At 39.1% G+C, this 27,768-nt stretch overlaps 2 protein-coding genes across 2 annotated transcripts; one reads left to right on the top strand and one right to left on the bottom strand.

Annotated features, from left to right (window-relative positions):
• Positions 1–1,202: 1,202 nt before the first annotated feature.
• LOC119742721 (tubulin--tyrosine ligase-like) lies at positions 1,203–11,303 on the bottom strand. The gene is made up of 8 exons (XM_038218887.1): positions 10,943–11,303; positions 7,212–7,544; positions 5,661–5,793; positions 4,700–4,832; positions 3,772–3,839; positions 3,051–3,144; positions 2,421–2,539; positions 1,203–1,557 (listed from the first exon to the last, which is right to left on the bottom strand). Exons 1-8 carry the CDS (start codon positions 11,136–11,138, stop codon positions 1,425–1,427), a joined length of 1,209 nt encoding a protein of 402 aa, XP_038074815.1. The 5' UTR covers positions 11,139–11,303; the 3' UTR covers positions 1,203–1,424.
• A 10,120-nt stretch (positions 11,304–21,423) lies between these two features.
• On the top strand, positions 21,424–25,651 carry LOC119742730 (mRNA decay activator protein ZFP36L1-like). The gene is made up of 2 exons (XM_038218898.1): positions 21,424–21,948; positions 22,197–25,651. Exons 1-2 carry the CDS (start codon positions 21,856–21,858, stop codon positions 23,292–23,294), a joined length of 1,191 nt encoding a protein of 396 aa, XP_038074826.1. The 5' UTR covers positions 21,424–21,855; the 3' UTR covers positions 23,295–25,651.
• Positions 25,652–27,768: the final 2,117 nt, after the last annotated feature.

A 27,768-nucleotide genomic window follows, 5' to 3' on the forward strand; every position in this document is an offset into this window, starting at 1 on the left:
TCATTAGCCAGTATGTCCAGCAGTGTGTGATTTATTTCCTTCGCTCATCCGTCCATATTACCCAGGTGATTATCCTTTTATCACAAGAGGGCCGGATCTATGCCGTACCACTAGATTTATTTTGATACGCACAGAAGAGGAATCCACTTTACCAGCTGTCAGGAAGCTCCGACAGATGATAAGCTGTCATGCAAAATCAGAGCCGACAAAGATTGAGAAAGGAACCCTGCGAGTGTATGCCGGTTGGAAGCATCGGGAGAAACACCACGGTTCAGCAATGCAAGTGGTGCTTAGCCGTGGCAGGGGAACAAAGATGTTGGATGTTCCAAAAGACGCAGACCTGTCGATTGTCCATGAGACATTCAAGGATATTTTTGCGTTCTGGCCCCGACAACCATGGTTCCCACGACTGATCAACCTGTCGGTTCTACAATTCACTAGTCCTGCCACATCGTCCGCATATTCTGTTCCGAGTTCCAACATAATTCAGCCAGCTCCCCAGGATCTTCGCCTGACATGTTGGACATTGTCCAACGATCCTTTCGAACAGCTGGCCTTTCGGCTAAAGCTGCCACATTTCCTTTTCTGTCCAACTTTGCCTAAAGAGCCTTCAAATATTGCCACAATCCCAAGGACTCCCTAAGATATTCTCAATAAAATTGCAGACAAAAGTCCAATCGCGAAAAATATAACACTAGGACAATATCTTCAGGTGGGTTGTAAAGAGATATTGACAATCTGTGTTGCCAACAATCAATCGGTGCAAGGAATTGCATCCTGAGAACAAAGTTAAGCTTGTCAAAAAACACAACATGCAATCTACTGTTCAGAACTTCACGGAATGCTTTTTGAATACTGTGCTAACATGGAGTTTGTCCGAAATTTAAAAAAAAAAAAGTGGTGTATAGAGCATAGGATCATGGACAGAACTTATAAAAACAAACCCAAGAACATCTAGGTTTTCCAAAGATGAAAAAGATTAGGCAACAAAATCGTAAAATGAAAAAAAAAAAGTCGAAGAAGAAAATGAAAACACACAGAACCATTGTTTATGATTCAGACAAATTGCCAAATTTGAGAGCACTTTGATTTTCAACAAACAGTGGAAAACTACAAGTTGCCAAAGTTGAGAGTAATAAAACATTTCCAAGCTACAAAATCCAGTTGTCAACAACTGCATGTTGTTGAGTATACTTGGAAAGGTACTATGCACTACTTATATTCCATTCTAATCTCTGTGGTTTCATGGTCTTCCATTTGACTTAAAAAGTCAACGAAATTTCAACACAACCCTGTGGTCTGAAATTCCATAAAATATTGCACTCACACAATCTTGGCTGCTAATCCACTCACACTGCTTACCGACCGGCATGACAAGCTCATCTTCCTGAAAGACACAGGTACTCAATAGTAGATACTGTACATCAGAGTTTCTCAAATGAAGCCAGCTGGCTGGGTTGTCTGGTCTGGTTCGGGGAGGCTGGATCTGATGGTGGTGGAAACACACGATCGATGACAAGGCAAACGATACCTTCTACAAGCTGAGACTGAAGTCGCCTGAAACAACATTGTGTGAAAATGATTAACAGCATTAACTCTATTGCCTTTAAAAGTTTAAGAGGACTTTTGCAACTTTTGAAGTTTGTAGCAATACATGTATCTTAGCAATGCTTCATCAACGGTACTTCAAAATATTTAATTCATCACTCATTTGTTTTTTTCTCAAACCTGTGCATATTGGCATAATTCAGATGAAATGTTAAACCATGAAGCATCCACATATATTTCGTGCAGTATTGAAGGGGGATAATTTTGTTCTTTTCAGGCCCTTGATGCAGAAATTTTATGATGGAACATCATTTGAAGACTCTTAACATTTTTAGCATTGGAATAACAACGTTTTGAATGCACTTTGGAGAACATGCATCAACTCTAGTCAGATGCACAATCCAGGGGGTGACATTTCATGTAGGCACAAAACTGTTAACGAAGGACCACAGCACAATCAATTTTGAGATCTCACGTGGCCTTACAATGCACCTGCAATAAACATGTGTCTTGTCAAAAATACATGTAGTTAATGCTCAGTAAAATCTTTTCCTCTTTGAGGTAAGCGTACACTTTGCTGTGCTTACTGCTTACGGTCTCCATGAAAAAGACAGAGCTTCTACAAGTAGATAATTGTTTGCTTAGCAAACTTGGGCCTGGATTGGAGCTGGCTGTCTGCACCCAGGAAGCTCTGTGACTGAGTGGAGTAGAAATCTGCTTTTCAGCAGGAGCTTGATTGTTCGAGTCTCCACCAGGTAATTTTTTTTTTTTTTTGCTCTCAGACACCTACCAAAAGTGCTCAGTGCTTATAAAGGTATGCACTATTTAAAAAAAAATAATTACAACAATTAAAAATGTTGAATGTAACTAACTTTGCACATGCCGGTGCTCCATTGACCTCTATCAGCCATACTTTGAAGTCTGTGTCTAGCATGAAGTCAAATCCAAACAACTGGAAACTCTGATAGCCCAATCCCTCTGTGGTCACTTCCTACGAAAGAAAAGACAGATGACTTTATAGTCAAACACAAAATCCACAGCTGTTCCCTGAATTCGAGGTGTGTGCATCATAGAAAAACCTTGATGAATTTAAAGGGCAACTATTGCATGAAATCCCCAAAAATGTTATGTTTTGGATTGTTTACTTATTCTATGTCAAAAGTCTTGTTAAAGGAAACTAACCTAGAGTCTTACCGTTCCCAAGAAAAGATGAGAAAAAGCCAGTTGTTTACTTCTGACACAACAGACATTTCCAGCCATGTCTATCCAATGTACAGTACACACTGTGTGCGCAATACTACTCTCTGCACCAATACACAAATGTTGTTTTTCAATTTGTCTGTTTTATTTAATTTGATAAAGCTCCTTCTTTTTATCTTGGGATGTTTTCAATCCTCCAAAAATCCTCAGGGTTGCTTTTCATGATGAAGTGGTCGAGTCTTTTTTATTTTTAAACCCTGGTTTTGAAATCCTATGTCGTTGTTTGTCTAACTTGTACTTGCCTCTTTGATTGCTGTTAAGCATTGCCTAATGATGTGATGGATCTGTGGCAATATGGTGTCTTCCATACATCCATTATAGTTATCTTGAAGAAATCTGCAAAAGTAGGATTGTACAACCAGGAAGTACAACCAGCGAGCTTTAGTTATGTGTAATTTTTCCAACATAATATGTGATATATTGTCAAAAAACAGACACCTCCAGATAAATGGTAAAAAAAACAGGGTTTTTTTAATTATTGCTAAAATGTAGATCTTCCCTTTACATTTTGGAAGTAGACGTTCTCAGCAAAATTATCTCAGTAATTTCAAAGACAATGGACACCATTGCAACATATGTGTTTTTGCCAATTCAAGGAGCAATACAACAAATCTGAAGCCGTTTATTAAAAAAATAAATTTCAGCTCAGAAGATGTCATACATTGAACTGATACACTGCTACAAATCATTTTTGAAAAATCACCGAGTTGCAAGCCTAAATTACGATCAGAACTTTTATAGTATTTTGATCACAAATTTGCGAAATATAAGTGAAAGACAAAAACGAATACATCGTATCTTCATTTTAAGCTTTGCACAGGAGTGTCTGGCACTGCAGAACACTTCTCATAATTGTCCAAACTTCAAACGGACTTGAACTTTTAAACACTGATCAGAATCTGAAAAATATGAAGACTTTTGTTTGAACAATTAAGAGAGTTAATAATGAAATTTGTAGCTCACCTGTTAAATTCTGTGAAAAACATTTCATTTCCATCTTCGTACATGCCATAGTTTTGAGAGTGTGCTTCCTGAAAAAGAAAGTACTGGTAAATCAACCAAATGCATGCAGGATTTAGGTAAATGAAACTTTCCTGGAACTTTTGAAGATAACATCTGTGATTTTGTTATCTTGACAAAAGAAGTTGTAAGGAAAATTGCATTTTGAGAGGTTATCTGTTTAAAAGTGTACAACATTGGCTAACTTGTCTACCTAAGACTACTGGCTTACAGAGAAAAAAATCAACAAAAATCTTCCAAGGGCCCTGGAGCAATGATGCATTCATAAAATATCTTTGTATTTCAGTAGTTCAAGACTTGAAACAGGTAATAATACTTCAAAGTATCCCTTTTAAAGTATCGTCAACCTTAAAGGTTTTTTTTTTACATTAATTAAGGCAAGTTTTTATATTTTAGAGGGCCAGTTGTGATAGCTTTCTTGGAAATATGAAAATAATTCAGGCCGAAATCACACCAACGTGTGAATACTACATTCGATCAGCACAAAAACTTTTGGGAAGTAAAAAAAAAAAAAAATATCCGGCTTAACAACCCTATTTTAAAAAGGCATGTACATGTAATCAGAAGCAGAAGCATTTTGTTGTGTTTTTTTTGCCTAATTCCCTCTTTTCACACTTCCGCCGTGGGCATGCAGAGCCTCGATCTGGCAACTCTACACAATAAATATAGCCGGTTCAGTGATTCCCATGTCGGGGTTCAGATCACTGAACCAGCATTTTTCATTCTGTAAAGTTGCCAGATTGAGGTCTGCATGCCAAATGGCGGAGTGTGAAAAGAGCGAATAGTGTCATACAATGACTGTGTACAAAGGTTAATCCTACAAGGGTTCACTCCAAAAAACATCAAAGCTGAAGAAGTGCCTTGTACCAACCTGTATGCAGTGGTTTGTTAAATGACTTGTGATATTCTTGAGATCATCAGCAATGTAGGGTTCAGATGACGTCCGTAAGACACCCTCTCTCATCATAAAAATGTTGTACTCGTGATCGAGCAACACCCAACACCTGAAGAAAAAAAACACAGGAATTTGAAAGTTTTTTCTTGCAGTTCATCTGTAATGCCTTTTTCTGTGTCTTTGAGAAAACAAGGGAAAATAAAACGATGCCCTTAAACTAAAGTGAAGATAAAATCAACTTAAATCATGAATTACACTGGCCCGATCCATTTACCACGATATACAGTGTAGTTTTAATTTAAACCATTTTACACACACATTTTGTTTAGCTTCTTTGGACCATCAATATACTCTCTAGACTAAAATTGATCTTGATACGTGTAAATTGAGAGTACAAAATTAACTCCCGTTAATCCAAACTCAGCTCGACCTAGCCAAAATATGTCACATCCAAATTTTGATATTAAGTGGAGTGCTGGTCCCATTCATTTTGCACATAAATGCATGGTCGAAACGGAGGCTTTATGTTCACTATATTTTTACAACAGAGTTTGTATACGAAATGTATCAAATGTGCGCAATGAATAACAAGTGGAAGTAGACCTAGGAACGCACAACCCAAGACATGCTTGGAAAAACAAACATGCATGATCTTTAAGAAAATGTTTCCTCCATTCATTCTTACAATGGTTTACAAGGAAATTTTTAAGACGCACATATACTATGTGCAAGATGAAGCCTTTTTCAATAGCCAAAGCATACGGACTGCCCATTAATTTCGCATCACTTTTTTTAACACAATAACAATACAACAAACAATTGACAACACATTATTTTTAAGCACAAAGTCTGTCCTGCTGCAATATTACAATAACTTTGTTCCAGTTATTGCGTTGTTTTTTTTTCTCTGAGCAACTTTAACCATTATGTGACTTACCGAATATCAAATTTCCGATTGCCTGTCAGCAGAAATGGCTTCTCGATGTATTTCTGCACAACATGGGCCTGGGGCTGACCATCTACAAACGCCAGCAGCTCATCAGGATCCTGTGATATGAGTATACCTTCACCTGTCATGACAAAAAGATCAAAATAACTACCAGGGTATCGTTAACGTTTAGAAACACGCATTTGTCTGCCTCCACAGGGGACATTTTTTAGTAAGCACAGAGGATCGCCTAACGACTTTTACTATGCAGTTACCTTACTATGCAGTATTCATTGAAAGCCTGCAGTTCTAACAGCAACTGCCTGGATCTTCTTTGGTCCCATAAGGTTATGGATAACCTATTATAAACATAGAACTTCAACTGTTGATTTGACAATTATGTGGCAGCTATTAATTCAACAACCTAAATCAGCACTGGAACAGTGATCAACATGCAGTCGGGAGAACTGATTTCTTGCCATTGAAAGGCTTATAACTCTCATGAATGTGCCCTACAACTACAAGTAGACGTCCTAACAGTTTTGTTGAAGAATGCAATATCCCAAAACCACTAATTTTTTTTTACCATTTACAACTTCAATGTTAGCCAGTCATTAAAAATCTTTTGAAAAATTTGGGACTGAGAAACATTTCCAATTTTTTTCAGAAGATATTTTGATAATTTTACAACTCCCAAATGACTTTGTACACAATCACCATAGCGGCAGCAGGATACTACAATCTTTCAAAATTATCTGATGTCATGAGCCCGCACACAAGTTTGGCAGTTTAAGCACACTTGTACACTAATGTTGTGCATCAGGTTGGGTTGACCAGGCCAAAGTGACCCAAAATATTATAGATATGAACCGAATCTGAACCGAAACTGATTTGAGCTCCCCAAACCCGACCGGAACGGACTCGACCCGACAAAAATTCAAGCAAAAACCGACCCCAAAATATATCTGGCTTGGCCAAGTGTGTCTGTTTTTTGTGCCTGCTTTTTGTGTCTGAACTTACCCCCATTGCGTGAAAATCATCAGCAATACTCATAACATGACCTACTGGTGGGCCTCCATGGTACAGACTGTGCGTTACAGACCACAAACCACATGCACATTTGCGCGGTTGGTTGACGTTGGTCGTATCGGACACAGTTACTCTGCAATACTATTGCTTAACCGACCCGACCTGACCCGAAGTCAGTTTCAGGTCAGGTCAGTTTTGGATTCAGGTCGGGTATACACAACATTATTTCACACACACCAGTCATGTGTGGAGCTTGACTTCGATACGAGTGATATACTGCCGCCATGCATAGCAGGGGTGTGAGTGACCACTGATAAAAATAGCTGAAAACAGTTGAAAAAGGTGTAAAAAAGCTGAACTTTGGAAATCTCCTATGCTTTTGTACACAGCAAGTGAGGGAAAAAGCTGAAAAAGGGTGAAAGCCAACACACAAAAAAGCTAAAATCAGCTTTAAAGCTGAGGTTTCACACCCCTGCATTATGCCCTCACTGGGCTCCAGAAATCCCACAAGGAGCTCATAAACATACTGACCTTTAGCTCCGGAGGATGACTTTGCAATCCAGACACTTCCATCTCCAGACCCTTGGCTCATCTCCCAATGTCGCCGAAACTCTTCCCTGTCATCCGCATGCTGATTGTTCTGTCGTAACTTACGTATCCACTCCTGAGAAGTGCTACCATTCTCAGATTTGCATGCATTATTGTTGTTGGCTGGACGAATCACAAAGGACACCGGTAGCCAGTCCACACGATCACTATGGAATTGTGATGCAGTATTCAGAACTGATACAAGTTTGGTCTTGCGGCAAAGACTGGAAGAGCCTCGGTAGTAATTCACGAGCTGCTGCAGACCTGGTTCGTGCCCTGTTAAAAGTCAAAGAGATCAAGAAGAGATATTATTTCTACTGCTGTCCTCATTTTCGAGTAGCACTTTTTTCCTTGTTGCATGCCTTCAATTTACCCACCCTTATTTCCCTCAAATAATCAAACCTTGTACCTTGAACTCAACTTACAACTAGGGCTATGCATCGGAACCAGTACCTGAGTACCTGACCATTTATGTCGGGAAGACATTTTTTTAAATACTGTCCCCAATTTACCAATATGTTAGTGTTACACATCCGTAAACGGGTGCAAGCCAGCTAGTCTGGTTTCCTGACCTGACAAATACCCTAAAATTTATAAATTGGGAAAGAATGTAGTAATCCAGGCGCTACTTCTTTGGTTGTGTACAACTAAAAAGTGAGTCGTCTATCGAGAGTCGAGTGCATTTTTAAATAATTTTCAAACAAAACTGGAAATGTTACTCAGTCCCAGATTCATGTCTTTTAAACATTTCTGCAATAACTGACCTTGAGAGGATCAGGAAAGAATGTAGAACATGTACACTTGACCAAAAAGAAAGTCCCCCCTTCCAATACTTTTTGGTCTAACTCAAAAACTACTGACTGAGCACCTCTCGCTCAAATAACGACTATAGTATTAGTACTGAAATTCCTTAGCAATCCAGCCATACTCTTTACTTTATTTGACCCATTCTTTCCCAATGTTCAGGAACAGGGTTGACGATTTTTTAGATTTAAAAAAAAAAATCAAAAAATCGGATGTACTTGATTTAAATCAGATTTTTTTGATTTAAATCAGATTTTTTTTTTTTTTTTTAACTTTCAAAATATGGATATGTCTAAACATGTGTCTATTAAAATCTCCCCATGCACCCTCACACCCATCACAAAGGAGTTTACATGTTCCTATAATACCCATCATCTACAAAACTCAATAAATTGATAAATGCTTTTGAAAAATATTGTATTGAATCAGTGATTTAAAAAAATCACTTAATTTCTTCTACATGTAGTCTACATCATTGATTCAATGGTACATTAAAGGGAATGTACAACATTTGCTTTTGCTGCAATTTTCAGAAATAAATGGATTTGGAGGATAAGTATATTATAGCAAATATTGTAACACTGACTTGTTTCACGTTTTGGGTTCATAGATGCTGGAAAAACCAAGAAAACCAATCATGTTCTTGTAGTCTGGTTCCCTGACCCCACTTAAGATAAAACGGAGCAATTTACAGACTTTGGGGAATTGTTAGATCAGAGAATCAGTCTAGCAGGCTTGTAGTCTTCACAGGTGTGTAATCAATTGCAAAGAAAATGCAGACGAACTGAATATGAAAAATTAGGAACACTTTTTGAAAAAATCCAGTTTTCTCCAACGCTGGTCGGCCGACCAGCATTGGAAAAATACAGTTTATCTTGAAAATGTCAGCACACCAGGTGCCACAACTTTACAGGATGCTTTAGACTGTCATTCCCTAACAGTAACAATCCAGAAAGATACTTCGTGATAATTTGATCTTTTGTTTTTTTGATGTTTGCAAATGTTGTATCTTCCCTTTAATAGTGAAGACACTTTAAAGGTGCATTGCTTGATTGATACAGCTGAGATACGTTGTGTGTGGATATGAATAAAAACTTGATTTATGGCACCTGTACATGGTATACAAAAAAAAATACGACAGTTCTCCATGGGCATGTTGATTTCATAAAAATGTTTCTAATTTCAAAACCGGAGGCACTGCAGCCTTGTGTAACTTACACTAGTTACAGTGTTTGATTGATGGTCCAAGGTGGAGAACAGAAATCAGGCCTTGCACCTTTAAAAGGTTTTATATAAATCTCAATCTAAATTTGTAGGGGGAAACGTTAGGAATAAGACTATCAATTGCGACTTTTAATACACCTTTTGATGGTTCATGTAAGCCTACACCAGCACAGTTGATTCACAATATTAATGTAAACAGATCAAGGACAGAGATGAAACTGGCATGTGGCAAAAAAATCGGAAAATAGGCCGAACAAAAATACGTGTCCGAAATCTGGGCCGCGCTGCCATTACACACATATACATGCACAATATACTTCATGCCCAATTTCCGGACACCAACTCCTGCTTTATTTTTGATTCAAACAAATTTTTACGATGAAAAAAAAAACGGTCAGTGTTTTCATTGCATAAAATGCCTGAATTACGGTTAGAGTAATGGAGTCATCAATAAAGAAGTTCACTTCTTACTTGAGAAAGTCGAGGGAAAAGTCCGAAAGACAAGGGCACCGTTCATGGTGCGTCAATCATGTCCATGATTCAACCACTTGCAAATGCATTCATACATGGGAAAAAAATCAGGCATTATCGTCTTTCTCTTCCAACAAATGGCAGTGAAATGTTTCGCTAATGTTCTCTTCGCTATCCTCGAGATAATCATCATGATTTTTAAAGCATTGCATTTTGTACAACTGAATCTGAAACCTCCGAAAATCGCACAACATAATGATTTTATCCACAGGATCCTTCACAAGGCGTACCGTCCCGGCCGGCCATGTGCTAGCGGACGGTACGGCACTACGGTGGTGCGGTACGTACCGTACGCTGGTACCATTGCATATGCGCACGCACGTGCGACACAGTGATTTTTCCATGTCGCCTGTCAATGTTTAACCTTTTGTCCAGCCGGAGAAGGCTCCGATCAGTGTTATGCCCTGTGTTTACCGTCGAAACTCTCCAATAACGACTGGTGAAAGAGATTAAAACTACGTTCGCGATGATTCTTAATTCGGATTTTAACACGCCATTTCCATCCACTTTTCGAAATTATGATTGAAATAAAATGACATTTTGTGAAAAATCATCAGAAAATCAAATTTTGTGGGACACACTGTAAAAAAATCGGAAATTTCATTGGAAAATTCAAAAAGTCGGTTTTCCGATTAAAATCGGAAAAGTTTCATCTCTGCAAGGAATGATTAAAGCAAACGTGAGTGTGCTCTCTTTAAAATTTAAAACCTTGAAAACAACCTTTTAAACTCAGATCTTGACTTAATCAAAACAACAATTTTGTGTAATTATGCAAAACCTAAATTGAGTAGATGGTGATGAAGTGCTAGGGGTGTTTGAATGTGTTAACAACATCTTACACTTTGTAATTAAGTGGAATCAGTTGATTTAAATGATTAAAATGACCCTCAGCTCAATCAATTGATTTTGCCAAAAATAAGAGTTTTACAAAAAAGTGATTTAAATCAGTGATTTTTTATTAAAATCATTTGATTTCAATCGCGATTTAAATCAGTCATGTCAGTGATTTAAATCAACGTGATTTAAATCAGCCAACCCTGTTCAGGAATGGAAAAAAACAACCGATTTCCCTTTGAAGGAAATATTGAAACACTGCAGCTGTCTCAACAACATACCCAATTTCCCATAAGGTAACTTATTCCGCTCCCCTAACACCAGGTTTACACGCAGTGTATCGGCACTGAGTGCCGCTGATGGGGGACGATCCCCTCTCTCACGTCCGCGCTCTCTCCAATGTGCTTTAGCTCGCAACACCTCGGTGACAGCGGCATAAACACTGCTTTCCAGGTCTCGAACACTAAATGTGTACATTGTCTTGGGTTACTCCACATCCATGGTTATTTGTGCAGTCAAAGTTTTTGTAATGGATCAAGAAAACAGTCAAGTTGTTACATAAATGTCGACATTCCGTCAGCACAAACTTGAAAAAGAAAAGTTTCACAGACGCAAGCGTGTCGTGGAATTCAACATGGCCGCCATCCCTAGCGGCAATGAAAGGCTCAATTTGATTGGTTTAAAAGGTGACAGGCATTTTGGGGCAAGTGCGTGCATGCAGCGCGCACGTGACATAGTAGTTTTGTAAATCGTAACCCTTCTTGAAATAGTGCACAATTTACATTTATTTATTTATTTATTTATTTCATTCTCCGGGATATTACAAACAGTGAATCATAGACAAAACATGTACAAATAACTCTGAGTAGTAAACAAAACAGAAAACATAACAGAAAACAACACCCAAAAAGCTCTTGCAGGATTACCCAATAGAAACAAGTTTCTGTCGAGGGGCTCTCCAAACTAATTGGATAACAGTGATTAATACAGTTAGGATAAAATTCATTACATAAAATATTTATAAAATTAAGCAGTTATAAATAAATAAATAAATAAATAAATAAGTAAGTAAATAAGTAAATAAATAAATAAATAAACAAATATATAAATAAATAGATTAAATAGAATATAAATGAAATAAAATGAAATAAATAGAATAAACTAAAATAAAATAAAAATATGTGTAAAATAAAATGAAATAAAATAAGATTAAATTAAATAAAATAAACAAATAAATAAAATAAAAGCTGGCATACATGCTATGTCTAAATCATTATTATAATAATAATTAATAATAATATGCAGTGAAAGGCAGTTTGTTGAGCCGGAGAAATTTGATTTGTGAAAACATGAAGTCAGGATAAAAATATCTTGGGAGGAAAGCTCTAGAATGCATGAGAGATGGGGTCTAGACTGAACAGATGATCACGTAAAGAATTGATGAGAGGTTTGGGGGAACGTTCTAGGCAAAGGTCTCGAACATCGGTGGAAAGTGAATTAAAAAACCTGGGAAAGAGGGTGAACAAAGACAATTTGACACAGTTTGTCCGGCTGTACTGATGTTTGAAGAGGAGGGTGTGGGTTTTCCTAGTGTTGACCTGTGGAAGAAAATGTGAAGAAACAGAAATTTGATTGTAGAGACATTTAATGACAAAGGAAGCACTGAGGTATACAAGTCTGTTGTAGAGGGGAGGCAAGTGAAGTTTGGACAGGCGTTGTTCATAGGAAAGAGAAATAGCAACATTGTAATGGAAGCAAGATTTAGTGAAGCTACGTTGAATTGCCTCAAGGCATTGGATGTGGTTCTTCTGGTGAGGTAGCCAAACCGGCGCGGCGTATTCCAAGATGGGCCTGCAGAGAGAACGATATAATTTGAGAAGAACTTCAGCATCTTTTGATTTTACAGTGCGCCGTATGAAGCAAGTCTAGAACACTTGGCACGAACAGAATTTACATGTTTGGTCCAGGTTAGGTCGTTCGAAAGAATAACACCAAGATATTTATAAGACGTGACAACATCAAGAGGTTCATCGGAATCTGCAAAAAAAGTAAGGGGTTAGCAATTGCTTTCTGGAGCGGGTGACATGCATAACTTTGCACTTGGTGGAGTTCAGTTGCATCCGATTATCAGAACACCATCTAGAAATAGAGTTGAGGTCATTCTGCAAAATGGCACTGTCATCATTACTTCTAATAATCCTATACAAAACGGTGTCATCAGCATACTGAGGAAGAGAAGATTGAACATGGTTTGGTAAATCAGCTGTGAAGAAATTAAATAATATAGGACCACGGACTGAGCCTTGGGAACTCCTGAAGTTACTGGTATATGATCTAGCGCCTGAAAAGATGATGCTTAATTCAACGTAGGAATTCACGTAATTATTAAGTACAGCAAACGTCAGCCGATTTTTAGTTTGATATCTCATTCAAAAAAACGAACAACTTTTGTAGCCCATTTGCTACCAAAAAAAGCAATTTAAAAAGACTTTTGTTTCGAGGTGATTTGACTTTAATTCGGATTGTATTTTCTTTTCTTTCAAAAGAGGGCGCGCTACACAAATAGTGGTCCCCACCTAAAGTATTTTCGTCAACACCGTGGAGGAAAACAGTATTGGGGGGGGGGGGGGGGATTATCGTCCGCACAGTGAACGAGTGCGTCGGTTTTTTTTTTCAGTAGACTCTTACTTAAATCATGGAGCTATAAACAATTAAGCAGTTTTTTCTCCGTGTTGGCAAAAATTATGTAAGTGTATAGCGTGCCTTCTTTTGAAAGAAAAGTTTAGTTGGCTGCATTTCGGCTTGTATTTTTCGCGCTTAACATACTACATTGTTTTGGTTATACCATTTCAATAATTTATCATTTTCTCTGGATATTCAACAGAATTTTACACATCACGACCAATTTGTTACAACAGATATTTCTTGAGTTAGCGTCCGGAAACCGAGTACTTTGTTTTCATTCCATGAAAGTTGACTTCAATTCGGGTTGCGTTTTTCGCGCTTAAAACACTACATGTTTTGCTTGTATTCAGTTTTGTTATATGACGATAGGCCCCATCTTGTAACACGTCTCACTAATTTAATATACGAAATTTTGATTGATTCGCAATCTTCCAACAAAAAAATCTTTAAAAAATAATTTCAAGTTTTGTTAGTTATGTTTACTGAACATCGATGAACATGAAAAGTAATGCAGTAAAGGAAAGGGTGAAAAGATTTGAAGAAATGAATTTTAAGCAAATTTTGTCGGAATATTGCGTTAGAGACAAATCATATTCACACTAACTCAACTTGCACAAAGTGCAACTTTTTCGGTATCATTTATCATAATTTCGTATACATTGTCACTGTTTTGGGTCATATGGCTGGATGGCTAAGGAACGTCTTTACTGATTAGTCGTTATTTGAGCAAAAGATGCTCAGTATACTTTTGAGTTGGACAAAAAAAGTATTGGGGGACTTTCCTTTTTGGTTGAGTGTAGTAGTGCGCATCCGTTCTGAATATACGATTGTATGCGACATTCCGCCCCATCATGTCAACAAAGTTGTCACCCTAATCTTCGTATAGGTTTTGGACAGAGCAAAAGCTGATGATGAGAAATCCATGTTCGCCCTACGAACGTTTTGTTTGTGCGTCTTTTGTCAGTTTGTTTTTTAAATAGAGTGTACAAGTAAACTGAAAAATATACAAAGTTTTGTGTGATTGGCAATTACCTCTTGTTTCAACTTCAAAGTTGCATGCTAGAAGCCGGGAAAAGCCATTGAAAACTCCTCAGTGAGCTGGGAGAGCATTGACCTAAAATATGTGGCTCATAAGTTGAAGCATTACTTTGTTCTTCAATGTATAGGATAAAACAATTCAACATTTTAACAAACGAAATTTGGGGTGGGTGGGTGGGTCAAAACAATTTCGAAAAAAATATCGAAATTTAAAAACATTGACAATTTTGAATGGCCCCTAATATAGCAAGAATTTCTTAATTAAATTATCGTCACTACATTACTTTGGTTATATTATTTTCATCATTTGACGGTTATCCCGGTATTTAACATAATATATTAACACTTATATATTTAAAATAAATATCTGACATTTTGATTCATTGTAACAAGTATTTCTTTAGTTATCGTCCGGAAAACGAGTGTATTGTTTTTGCTAAAAAAAATTTTTATATGCGTTACTTTAATTCGAATTGTATTTTCTTTCAAAAGAGGGCGCACTGCACAAATAGTGGTCCCAACCTGAAGTATTTTTGTCAACACGGAGAAAAACAGGTATTCAGGTATTTTTTTGGGGGGAGGGGGGCTATCGTTCACACAACGAGATGCGTCGTTTTTGTTCATTAGTCAGGCATGTTCTGAGTAGACTTTGACTTAAATTAGGGCCTAAGCAGGTTTTTTGTCAGTGTTGACAAAAAAATTCTGTACTACCAGTTTTTGTGTAGCGCGCCCTCTTTTGAAAGAAAAGTTTAGTTGTCTTCATTTCGGCTTTTATTTTTCGCGCTTGACATACTACATTGTTTTGGTTATATCATGTTTATAATTTACATTTTTTAAAATAAGTAATTATTAATTTTCATTATTTGACAGTTATTCCCGATATTCAACAGAATTGGGTTATTCATATCACAAAATATCAATATACGACATTTCGATTTAATGTAACAAGTATTTCTTGAGCTATCGTGCGGAAAACGAGTGTGCTGTTTTTGTTCCATATAAAGGAATAAATCCAACACGTTCTCGTAAAAAAAACCCGATTCGCTTGAGAAGGCAAATAGCGCCCTCTAGCTTAACCCTTTTATAATGACTGGGTGTAAATATTTACCAAAAGCCTATTGACAATATTCAAAGCAACTTTTTACACAAGGGAGTATCTTAGCTCCTTGTGCCGGGAAGGGGGGCTGGGATGGGGAATGGGGGATGACCAAAATCAAAACAATAATTGCCCGGCCTTGGAAATGCAAAAAGCGGGGCGAGTGGGGGGGGGGGGGGGGGGGGGGGGGGGGGGAGGGGAGGGGGGGGGAGGGGGGGGGGTGCTGGACACCACACACTACGGAACGCTGTTCATCATTATACAGATGCATATGTTAGGTAGAAAGCACCTCCATGATGGGAAATGCGCAAAATGCCTCAAAATGCGCGGTTTTGTTTTGCTTGCCACGAAAAAGTGCCGCCGGGGGGGGGGGGGGGGGGATCCAATAGCCCATCCCCTATGGTCAAAATGTGTTGGGCGGTATATACCCCCATCCACCTAGGATTTGCGCCCCTAGCCTGCCAGGAGGCGGGAGCAGTTGCAATGTACATTGTACATCATAATTATAATTTATATTCCCTTTCTTTTTTGTGATTGACAGCCCCGTTTGCTTGCCATGTGTTGGGTATACAAGCAAATGCCAGGGAATTTGCCGAGATGGAGAAGCCAAGTAAATGGGTGGGCCGGTGCAGAGTGAGACCTCACGGAAGAGGCTATAGAGTATAGGAATTTTGTTGGTAATGACGAAATCAACCCGATTGCGATTACACATGCCTAATTACCAAACAGGTGCACAATCATGTCTTCAAAAGTCTCCGCAATTAGCTGTCCGAATTTCAGACAGAAACTAATCGCAGCATTGGAAGTAAAGGGGTGTGGTGCAAGTAGAGCGTTTTAAAGCCCTGTCAATACTGTTCTTCTTAAATAAATATTCAGTGGATCATGTCGGGATTTCCACAATTGATAAAATTCCTAAAGCATCTAATTTCCCATACCAAAAAAAATGTAGGCCTGTTCCAGCCCTCCCCCCACAAAAAATATATATTAGCCTATATTTGAAAAAATGTTTTTAACCCTTTTTTTTATATAAATAATACTTTCACTTCAACACCCAGAGAAACTTTCTCTCTTCCTCCACTAAAATGCAAGTGCATTTAAACACTAAAATGACATTTAAAGGGAAAATACAACATTTGCAAACATCAAAAAATAAAACTATCAAATCATTTTGAAATACCTTGCTGGACTATTAGTGAATGACAGTGTAAAGCATCCTGTAAAATCATGGCACCTGGTATACTGTCATTTTCAAGAAAAGTGGTATTTTTGTATCAATTTCCAACGCTGATCGGCCGATCAGCGTTGGAAAAAAACTGGCTTTTTTTCAAATACTGGCCCCAGTTGACCATCGCACTTGTTTGCAATCGATTACACACCTATGAACGGGTACAAGCCAGCTAGACTGGTTCCCTGATACCTTACAATTCCCCAATATATGTAAACTGCTCTGTTTCTTCTTAAATGGAGTCAGGGAACCAGACTACAGGAAAATGATTGTTTTTCTTGGTTTTTATAGCATTTTCGAACCCAAAACCTCAAAAAAGTCAGTGTAACTATATTTGCTATATATTTCCAACCCCCCAATTCCATCCATTTCTGAAAATTACAGCAAAAGCAAATGATGTATATTCCCTTTAAAAGAATACAAAACCTGGGCATGTTACCTTTTGCATGCGGGACATCAATACGCGTGTCGAAAGAGAGAGGTACTCCTCCATGGTACTACAGACAAAATCTGGGCCAACATTGAATTTCCCAAGAAGAAAATTAGAAAATGTTTCCTCCGAAAATATTTTAAAAGGCAAGTGTCTATGTCCATGGTTGGTCATGACAAATTGTATTGTGTAAGGATCGGACAACTAAACCTAAACTGCACTATCTGAGTACCATCAGCATCTTGCGCAGTGCCTAAATTGAATAAAAGTGACGTTATGTGTCCTTTCTTTCTATATGTAGAGAGAGGGCACTGGTGGCACCCCTCCCTTCCTGCTTGTGACCGCCCTCCCCGCCCCACTTAGAATTCGGAGACTGCGTGTTGCTTGTAACGAGGAAAAAAAACTCAAAGTGAGATACAAAGTAGCCCCCCTTCCCCACCCCTCACCCAATATCGAACCCCATGCATTTCCTGGAGCACTATTTTCAAGTTGATTGCTGAGTTATTTTCGACATCGGCGATTAATTTGCGAACGTGGACGCCGTCTTCAAAACAACGGAACTCGTTTTTGGGCCTTAGTTCATCAGCCGATTTCACGTATCAGTTTCAAACCCCGTTAAATCCAAATTATGAAGGAAAAATACCGAAAACGTTGACGACAATTATACGTAGAGTATAAAATTGGACTTAGGCCTAAAATGGCTCACACTTCACTTTTTTTTGGATAATTGGCGGCAAAATCTCGCGCGTAAACTGGACACCTCTTTTGTCAGAGATGTTGCAATAATTACTGGGAAAAGCGCGGGAAGTGGGAGGGAAGGGATTGGTTGATGAACGACCGCTTCGCTGTCTCGTTAATAATATTGTTGACGCGCCTTCTGTTTTCAGAACAGTAATTCATACGAGCGGGGAACAAACAAAAGCGGCTGATTTCTGCTGGCAGTTTTAGCAGATGCAAATCCCGGGACCCCCCTTCAGTATTGTGTTGGAGCGTAGACGGAGTAAAGGCATGTACACACTGCCCGTGGCCTGCACGTGTTGCGTGTTAGGCCGCGCGCTACAACAGCATGAACAGCAGCCGCGCCACGAGTACGGGTAATTATTGCAGATTATCCGAAGTCTCGCTTTTAACATGTCCCCTTGTTCTCCTTATCGCATTCGCAAATGGCGGGAAAATCATTGTATTTAGAGTAAATAATCCTCATCCTGTGCGCAAAGAACCGCCGTCGTACTAGGCACGTGCACAGTCAGATTTTCGCGCCTTTTCTTCTGGGAGGCGAGTAATCAACACTGCAGCTGTAGGATCTTAAAGCATTGGAAAATTCCAGCACTGATATGTCCGAAATGTGCGAATTCAAAAATAAAAATGAACAATTATCGCCACATATGCGCACCGCACAGTGAAATTTTGTTGTTGGCCTATATATTAGTATAGTTATTGCATGCATTTTATTCCTCTGCTTCTTCTTTCTTATGTACTTTCAGACACAACTGTCTCCGCTTGCCAAACCAAAGAGGAAGGTTGGTTTCATCCATTCTAAAAACACTTTTACTTAAGAGGAGATGCATATCAAAAGTGATTTTAAAATAAACAGTATATTGCAATTTCTAACAATTTCAAAAGCATTTTCGTGGTTTCGAAACACTATAGCAATTAATCGTGCAAAACATCCATTTTGGAGTGCACGCAGCCACAAATTATTGCTCAGTGCTTGTTGATCTTCTAGTAATCATTTACATTAATGCCGCTCTGTCTTATATGTTGAATTTAATGTAATATAATGGGTTGAATTAGCACAGCACTGCATCTGCAAGGGGTGTGTTTTGGGAGAGGTCGGCTTGTTGGCGGCAAAACAACTTGCGTGATATTGGAAGTTCTTTGTTTTATACAGTGCATCAATTGAAGCCGGTCTTGACAATAGGCCAAACCACTGATGACCATCTGCCAAGCTGTAAGCAATATTAATTACCGTGCCCAGCTGTAAAGGATAATGCATCACGCAATGACATGACGTCACGATAAACATAATTGAGATGAACAATACAGTCAGTGAAGTCATTGTACTGTGAGCCACTGCTGTTTTGGCGGGATAATCGAGGAAGTTATAAGATCGCTAGAATCTCCAAATATAATAGCCCTACACGATAAAAATATAATCATCACAGGATTCGTACAACTTAGCATGCGCGTATATGCGCTGATGCAGGCTGGATTTGAGCGGGGCTCTTGGGCACTTCTGATCGGGCAAAAAAACCTTACTAAAATACTAGTCGGGATAATTTTTATTAAATAAACCCATTTATGTGGATTCAAAATTGGTCACGCAAGTTACCGGTGCTTGCTTATATACGATTCTATTGGAATTTGAAAACAGGCCTTTGGCAGGTGCAAACAATTTAATATTACCAATGTAATAATCACATAGGGATATGTGTGAATTGTTTTCATTTTGCTGAAAGAACGCACACCTTTCTTTGTGATCCGTGGACAGAACTTTAAAACGCTGGTTGTGTTTACAATTCCGTAACTTGAAAAAGTACATGAGTGATTTGAATGATTCTTGTACTAAAAGAAAGCTTATGAATTGGGCTTTCATTATATATCCTAGATTTTTTTTAACGTGCTACATGCAGTACTTCACTAAAACAATAGTCCTGACATTTGGGTTTCGTTTTTTTTACTCATCCTGTACTGCCCGAGAATGCTTGCCCTCTTCGTGTCAAGCCAAAAGAAATAATTGCGAGATATCTGTATACATGTATATTGTGGGAGCTGGAGGCGGGGATGTTTACACTACGTTTTTCTCAGCTTTATACATGCAACATTGAAAGTTATACATTTTTGTCAATAGAATCCGACAATTGATACATTTTGCGCGCCTGCCGTAGAGAAACTTGACAACCATTCATCAGAGTCGGAAGTATCTTGTCATTGGCTCTCTGCCAAAGAACAAAGTGGGTCTGGTCGCGAAAACCCCGTGCTTGCCCGGCCGCGCCCGAAGTAGATCGGATCGACCAAGAGAGAGCTAGCTGATGACATGGGCGGGTATCGGACTTTTCAACAAATACGCGACCTTTTTTTTCTTCTTCCGTCCTCGCTCCATCCAGTTGTTTTGTAAAGTACAGTAGTGGCGTGCATCGATTTCTGTGTCGTTTATTTAGAAGTGCGCCCTCTGTGCATATTCGGGCACATGTTAGCTAGCTACTCCGTACCGCGCGTAGCATGCATGCAGTACTTACTTGTACGCCGCGCCGTGAATCATCAGATGATAGGACACTGCTTCATTTTCTTGCATTTACATGGCAGGTTGAGTACATCAGGTTACCTGTTGTCTACAAAGCATCTTTAAAAAAAATACACGATATGGTTGGACACTGTTCTTTGAATATTACCTTTTTTTGTAGGGTTACAGAACAGAATCCAGCATTTATACACGACATACGCTACGGTCCAACATTAGTCCCACTAACTGGGTCGCTAGAACTCCTTTTTTGACATTTGGGATGTTAATCTGTCGTACTACTACTACTAGCTAGTACGACAGACCAACATCCCAAATGTCAAAAACGGAGTTCTAGCGACCCAGTTAGTTTGACTAGTCCAACATTTAATTCATACATCACATATACATGTACACTCCATCAGACCACACTCCCTCATTCGTACAAAAAGGGATTTCTTATTTCTACCATCTACCTTCAAGCATGTTTACCATGTACGTGATCGTGTAAACAGCACAGACAAATCAACCAAAATCGCAACCAAACAAATAAGCAGTGCACGCGGGGTTCCATGGTGATGGTCGGGAGACCCTGGGTTTATGCGGTCAGGCAAGGGGGCTGTGGTTTGGCTACGTGTATTAAATACCCCGTACTATTACTACATGTAGCCTTGTTTTGCACGTGACGTCCAGAGAGTCGTAAATGTTACTAGATTCAGTGGATAGTAGAATATATTTCGAGCATTTCGTTAACATCATGTCACCCACTCAAAATAAACCTGGTCTTTTAATTTCTAAATAGACAAAACGACTTCTCTAACCCATGCTTGTAAACTACCTTCATAATAATAGCCACCGCGGTACGGTACCTGTACGGTATATGATCGCGCTACAACTTTTCGGATGTGTATGGATTTCGCCGTCACTGTTCTTTATTGTTAGCAATGACGTCATGCCATCGCTGAAGTGGGGCAACGATTGCTGATTGGCTGGGTAAGTGTTTCCTGCGCTCTTACACTATTACATTGTAATAACTTTGTTCTAGTTATGGCAAAAACCCGCGCCAACTGTACACATGGCTGAAGTTGGTAGTGCAAAGTTTGTGTGGAAGTTGTTTGGGTTTCTTCTATAAAATTACGTGTGTGTAACCCTCAATTATTATCTAAACATTTCTCAAATTCTTCAGAAACACCACGCTACAGACGGAGATCCTGATTAACGCGAATTCCTTCAGAAGTCACAGCGCAAACCCAAGTTTTCCTGGCCCCGCCACCACTGATTGGCATTGCCACGTGAGTCCGCGTCCGGTGACTGCAGAGCTAGGCCACGCCTCCTACCATTCATTAGTCACTCGCCAATGTATTGCACGCTGTTGCGGGCTTTAGCTAGCTGAGCGAGCTGATCACCCGCACTTCCCTTGCAGAGTTTCAGAGGACTAAAAAGGGACCCGTCTTCGACCAAAACGGTAGTTTCTCTCAAAACACAGCCACAGGAATTAGGATGCGTGACACCATGTCGACAGCCCTTGTATCGGCGAATGTATCGACCTACGAGTATGACTATGTCAGTGATATCCTCTGCAACAATTACAAGGTAAGATACTCGACTAACTTTTTTGTGTGCGGTTTAAAGCCGAAGCAACCTGTTGCTCATGTATCGGTATGCGGGCTCTGATATGATGGAACGCGGCGTTAGTGAATTGCGGCCCGGGGAAGGCATTGTGGAGACTTTGTGGGATCTGTCCGCTGAGTTAATTAAATTAACCTAGGCCTATCGTCATCGTTGTTTGAATGTGTTCTTGGTTTTAGACTAAGTAGAATGTCCATGTTTTTACTTCACAGAACCCACCACCGACGACCCGCACACAACTGAAACTCGACAAGAGAGCAGTGGGAACTCCGATCCACGGGATCCGCAGGCATTCCACGAGTTCTGCAAACATCGTCAACGGGAATGGCATGAACGCTAACACCAATGCTAACGATGCGGGTAAACTACGAGACCGTGCGATGAGCGAAAGCGATCGCAACCAGCGAACCCAAACAAGTCGGTACAAAACGGAGCTGTGCCGGCCTTTTGAGGAAAACGGGACCTGCAAGTATGGGGACAAATGTCAGTTCGCCCACGGCATGCACGAACTGAGAAATCTTTCTCGCCACCCTAAATACAAATCGGAGTTGTGCCGCACTTTCCACACGGTGGGGTTCTGCCCTTATGGACCCCGCTGTCATTTTATTCACAATCCAGAAGAGCGAAAGCTGGGAATGGCCTTTGCAGAGCAACAGGCCAAACATCCCCGTGATCGTACCGTTGAGAGGCCCAAGTTGTTGCACTTTCCCAGTGCTCCAATGGGTACTACATGCGGAGGTGATCTGACACCACCAAGCGACAGCCCAACATCAATGACACCCCCTCCCTCACTGTTTGGTGATGACATTACTCCCAACATGCCCCTGAGTGCCAGTGTCCTACAATCTGCAGTGAATGTTTTCAACTTCACCCAACGTCAGAGGAATCAGCAGGAGTTGCCCAATGTGATGTCACCCATCATGTCACCCACCATCAGTGGGATCAGCAGCCCCTTTGGATCTGGCCCCATGTCCCCATTCACTCCCCTACAGCAGCTGAGCACAGAAAATGAGCAGCAATTGAGCTTCCCGCCGCCTGTGACCCGTCAGGATAGCAGTGTTTTCTTCTCCGATAATCTGAATGACTTCTCCCGTAACACTTTCCGACCACCTTCACCCCCTGACTCTCTCTCTGACCCCGAGTCTCTTGGTGATTCCATGGGTCCAGCTTCTCCTACTCTTGTTCCAAGCCTCCCCACTGTTCCTATCAACCCTCTCGCTAAGGCTCATCCTGGCTCAAGTCCAATGGCAAATCAGCGGGTGGGCCGCCTTCCTATCTTCCGTGGCATGTCTCACGAGGAACGGTTCTAGACAACGCGCAAGCAAGGATGGTCCACCTTGATTAAAAAAAGGGACACCCAACAGCTCACGGACATGACCCCACAGTTTCTATTCCAATGACATGCTTTAAGTGTCTTCCTTTTTTCTATGGTCCGTAATCAAAGGATTTGTATAAAATAGTTTGATTGTATTTTATTATAAGATATTTCTTATTTGAAATTGTTATCTGAATTAACATGACATCTGTTGATATTTCCATACTCCAGGAGTTATAACTATTTATATGAGAAAAAAAAGTAGTCAGTTGGGGCTGTTCATATTTAATTTGTTCTGCACTTAAAACATTCTTAGCCTTAAACTGACCATGCAAGTCAATCTTGCTAAGCCTGGACCTTATGTATTTAATTGTCATTACTTTGTATTTTTGAAATTTGTACTATTCAATGCTGAGCATAGAGAGTGGTTCGCTGTTAGTTGAAACTAAGCCTCTTGCTGAAGTGCAGCCCCTTCCTTCTAAGTATTTAAGTTATCCATCTTATTTATTTGAAAACATTATATGCATTTTTGGTGAATTTATAATGCCCGTATTTATCAGGTTTTATGATGATTAGATATATTATATATTATTATTATTGTGATGTGACACTTGTGTTTTAAATTATGAAAGAAACTTAAAAGATATTTTGTCTTTGATGCCATCTTGGTATGAAGATGCCATCTTGGTATGAAGAGTACTTAAGTCTTGTTTTTGGATACAGTATTTTCTTCCTTCTCTACTTAATTTCTTTGGATTGAGATGAACTTCATGGTCGAGTCTTATTTGTAATCTCATGGTTAATGACATAGTGGAAGTATCACTTTTGTATATACACCTGACGACCAACCAGAACTTCAACAAAAAACAGACAAATTTTAACTTAAAATTCTGTTCACGAAAACAGTGTATGAGAACTTGTGTGCGAGATGGATTTTGTACATAAACTAGTAATCCACTCGGCAGAGTTCAATCACATTTGTTTCATGCAGTTGATTTTTTTTTACGCAGAACTAATTCACCCCTGTTTGTGCAAAAAAGTTTTTTAACCAAAAAAATAGTATAAAAAACCTATAAAAAAAAAAAATTGAAAAAAAAAATGTGTTTTTAAAAAAGATCAAAATGTTTTGTGCCACGTACGGTAAGCAACTCGTGCAAACTTTGACAGTAGATCAACTGTGCAAAAGTATCAGCTCGTTTTTGTACTTGCGTACTTAAAAGTGTTGAACAAAAAATTTATTTACTTATTAACAGGTAGGCTAGTAATTTAAATTTCATATTTTATGCAGCAACGTTTGATGTGTTACTTGAGTCTACCTGTACAAGTTTGTTCATGAAAAGGTTTCATCTAGTTCACTTTTGAGCAATAGTGGTATAAATCTAATGTTTGTTGATGAAGATGAAATTGAAATGATTAACATTTATAATGACATTATAATCTAGATTCGACGCACTTTTGGTCTTAAAATCCAACGGACATTTTAATACTTGTCCTGGTTGAGTCCTATGTACTTCTGAAATCTGTTGATTATTTATTTGTTCTTTTAAAACCAATTATCTCCACTGGGGAAGCACTGTCCAATATTAAAAATTAAAAGAAAATAATCCACAAAAGATTCATTACAACATATAAACATTCCGTGAGCATTTGAAATTTTGTTGTGATATTCAATAAATTTGTATCTCACTGTTCCCTGTTCTTATTATAGCCAACCTTTAAATAGATTTTGTGTTGTATTTATGAAGACTTAAGCTATGCAAAACTTTTTCCATCTTCCTGCACTCATACACTGCCGCACGGCTAGGGCCATGCAATATGTGTAAATGTTAATATTGTACTTAGTTATAAATTTATTTAAAATGAATTTTAAGAGTTGATATTTTTTACGTATCAATTATTACTAAAATTGTCTTGGCGAACACTGTAAGTGCCTTAAACAAGTTTGATGACGCCAAATTTTGCCTGTTAAACCTACACTTTTTACGAAGCATAAATATGACAATTTTCAAGATCATTTTCCTTCAAGTGCCTTGCGGTGAAACATCCCATTGACAGCTTTTTCCAGTGCAACAAACTTTTGTACGACGAGTATTTCATATTTTTATGCTAATCAAGCTTTAAAAAGTTATCAAACATATAACGAGGTCAAAATGACTACTTTTTCTGAAAGTGTTTTCTCTGCACCTTGTTATTTTTTTGGCCCAGTGCAGTGGACACCAGTTTGCTTGGCTGTTCAATGAAATTCACTCAGTCGTTTGTATTTTGTAACGTACATATGTATTTGTGTGTTAAGCATATTGTGTTGAGTATGAGATAAAAAAAACTGTTAAATTCGCTAAGAAAAAAAAGGAAGAAAAAGGATTGAAGTGTCTTTAATTGTGAACGAGTATATGTATGCCGACTTCCCAACAAAACTTTGAAGAAGACCATAGGCCCTTCCTTTTAATTAGCCCCCCCCCCCATGGTTACTTTAATTCCTCTCTTGAAAATATTCACTACAAAATCAATTAAACATGGCCGCGCTGTTGTGATAGCGAAAATGAATAACCATTACTGCTGCCGCTTGTTGCCACATTAATTTTTGTTCACAGCCTAATTATCAAATGAATTTAAGATTTGATGTTTCCATGTGTGAATAATGAACTCGCATGTAACTGCTAGCTACGTGCAGCACCGGTGGTGTGGATTTTTGTATTGAGAAGTTGTTGATGCATGAGGAGGTCAAAGAGCAACACGAATCTTCTTTGACTACCTCAACAGTGTGTGTAACCAGGCTTGTTGTTCAGGCCTCAATATACCCCGCCTACCCCGAAACCTGTCTTACAGATGGTATCTTCAACTGCAGTTTTTAGTTCCGGAGATTGTCCGATCTGGATTCCAACCTGTTCTGAACAACTTGATTGCGCTAAAATACCTCTTATTCAAATTGTACAGAAGGCCCCTGAAAACTCGTGCACACAGTGAGCACAATTTCAACAACTGTTACCCAGGTCCACTTCACTTTATTAATCAAGATGGAACAACTTAAGCTGGGAAATTTATGACCTATGCAATTTCTGAACGGTGTATAGTGCTTTTTTCACAGTAGTTTGGAGGTTATTGTGCGCCCAAGTCTTCGGTTTTTTGAGGTTGAAAAACGGTTGACTGATATTTCATGTACTTCCGCATTGGCAACACTGTTTTGCCATACTGGGAACCACCGTACATGTATGTACAACGAATATCTTCATGGACGCTGTGCAGTGTTTACACTCGGTCTAGTTTTAGTTTCGCAATAGCATGATAGTTTGCACTGGCAGGGATCTGCATCGCATTTTAAAGGGGCTCTGCGTTTATTTGGAAATTATGCATGTCACACTCACGGGGACCTACTTGAAATCACCCAGATCACACCGTCAAGGGGGGTGGCGGTTATCCATCAAACCCCCTCCCCCTTCGCGGCCCCTCCCCAATCTCACCTTGAAGTTGAAACAACTTGTTGCCACTTGCTTCCCTTACTTTAACTTTAACTCAAACTTTGACCAATGATTATTAGCATAATTTTCAGATTATTGTTTTTAACGTCCCAGTGCCGGACAAGATATCCGCGTATTATGTCATACAAGCAGGTGGTTGATTTCTTCGTGTTCTCACGAAAGCTGGCTAATTAATTAACTGATGTTTGTCAAATGATTATTGGTACTTAATGATTATCTAGTTGACTGCTTTCTCCGTATATTATGGCCGGGTTGATATAATTAGAGTACACTACATGTAAATGAAAACCACTGAGAACCCATCGGTCGAGTTGAAGAATTTTCATATTAATTGAATGCAAAATACGGGTTCTGTCGTGAATTATGAACAACCTTTTCGTCAGAATTGGTACTGCTAAATATTTTGAAAGTGCTTCTACATGTATCTAGAACTTTGAACTTATAGATGCGGTTAGGCTTCACGCAGCATCACTCAGCCATAGCAAACTTTAGCAAACGTCCATGGCAAATGATCCGAACTCGTTCAGCAGGGCTGCATTGCTGGTCTTTTTGCAACACATGAATTTCACTTTTATGGGGCAAAGTTTAGGTTTATTTTTATTGGGAAATCCTAAATATAATACAAAGTGAAACCAAAATCAGATGAATGTGGTTAAAATGAATCGGTCCGTTGTTCTGGATTGGAAAGTCTTGCTCAGAGAGCTGAAAATCGTACTTGGATCGGTTACACCCTTGAGACAGTATAGGTATGCTAGAGTCAAGTGGTTCAAGGGTTAAAGGTCAATTCCAACCAGAGGCATTTTCACTTTTTAAGGTTTCCATATCGATTGAGGAATGGAGTGTCATTGATGGAATTGGAAAATCAAAATGGAAGACCGAGAAGGGTATTACAGCGACAAAAGGCATGATTTTTTTTTACGGCGAAGGGGGAATTATTATGCAAGCTCTTCACAACACGATGGAACATTTTCTGCAGAGAGCGCGGTAATAGTA

This window comes from Patiria miniata, unplaced genomic scaffold, assembly GCF_015706575.1.
Source record: "Patiria miniata isolate m_02_andy unplaced genomic scaffold, ASM1570657v1 HiC_scaffold_11, whole genome shotgun sequence".
NCBI classification, from domain to species: domain Eukaryota; kingdom Metazoa; phylum Echinodermata; class Asteroidea; order Valvatida; family Asterinidae; genus Patiria; species Patiria miniata.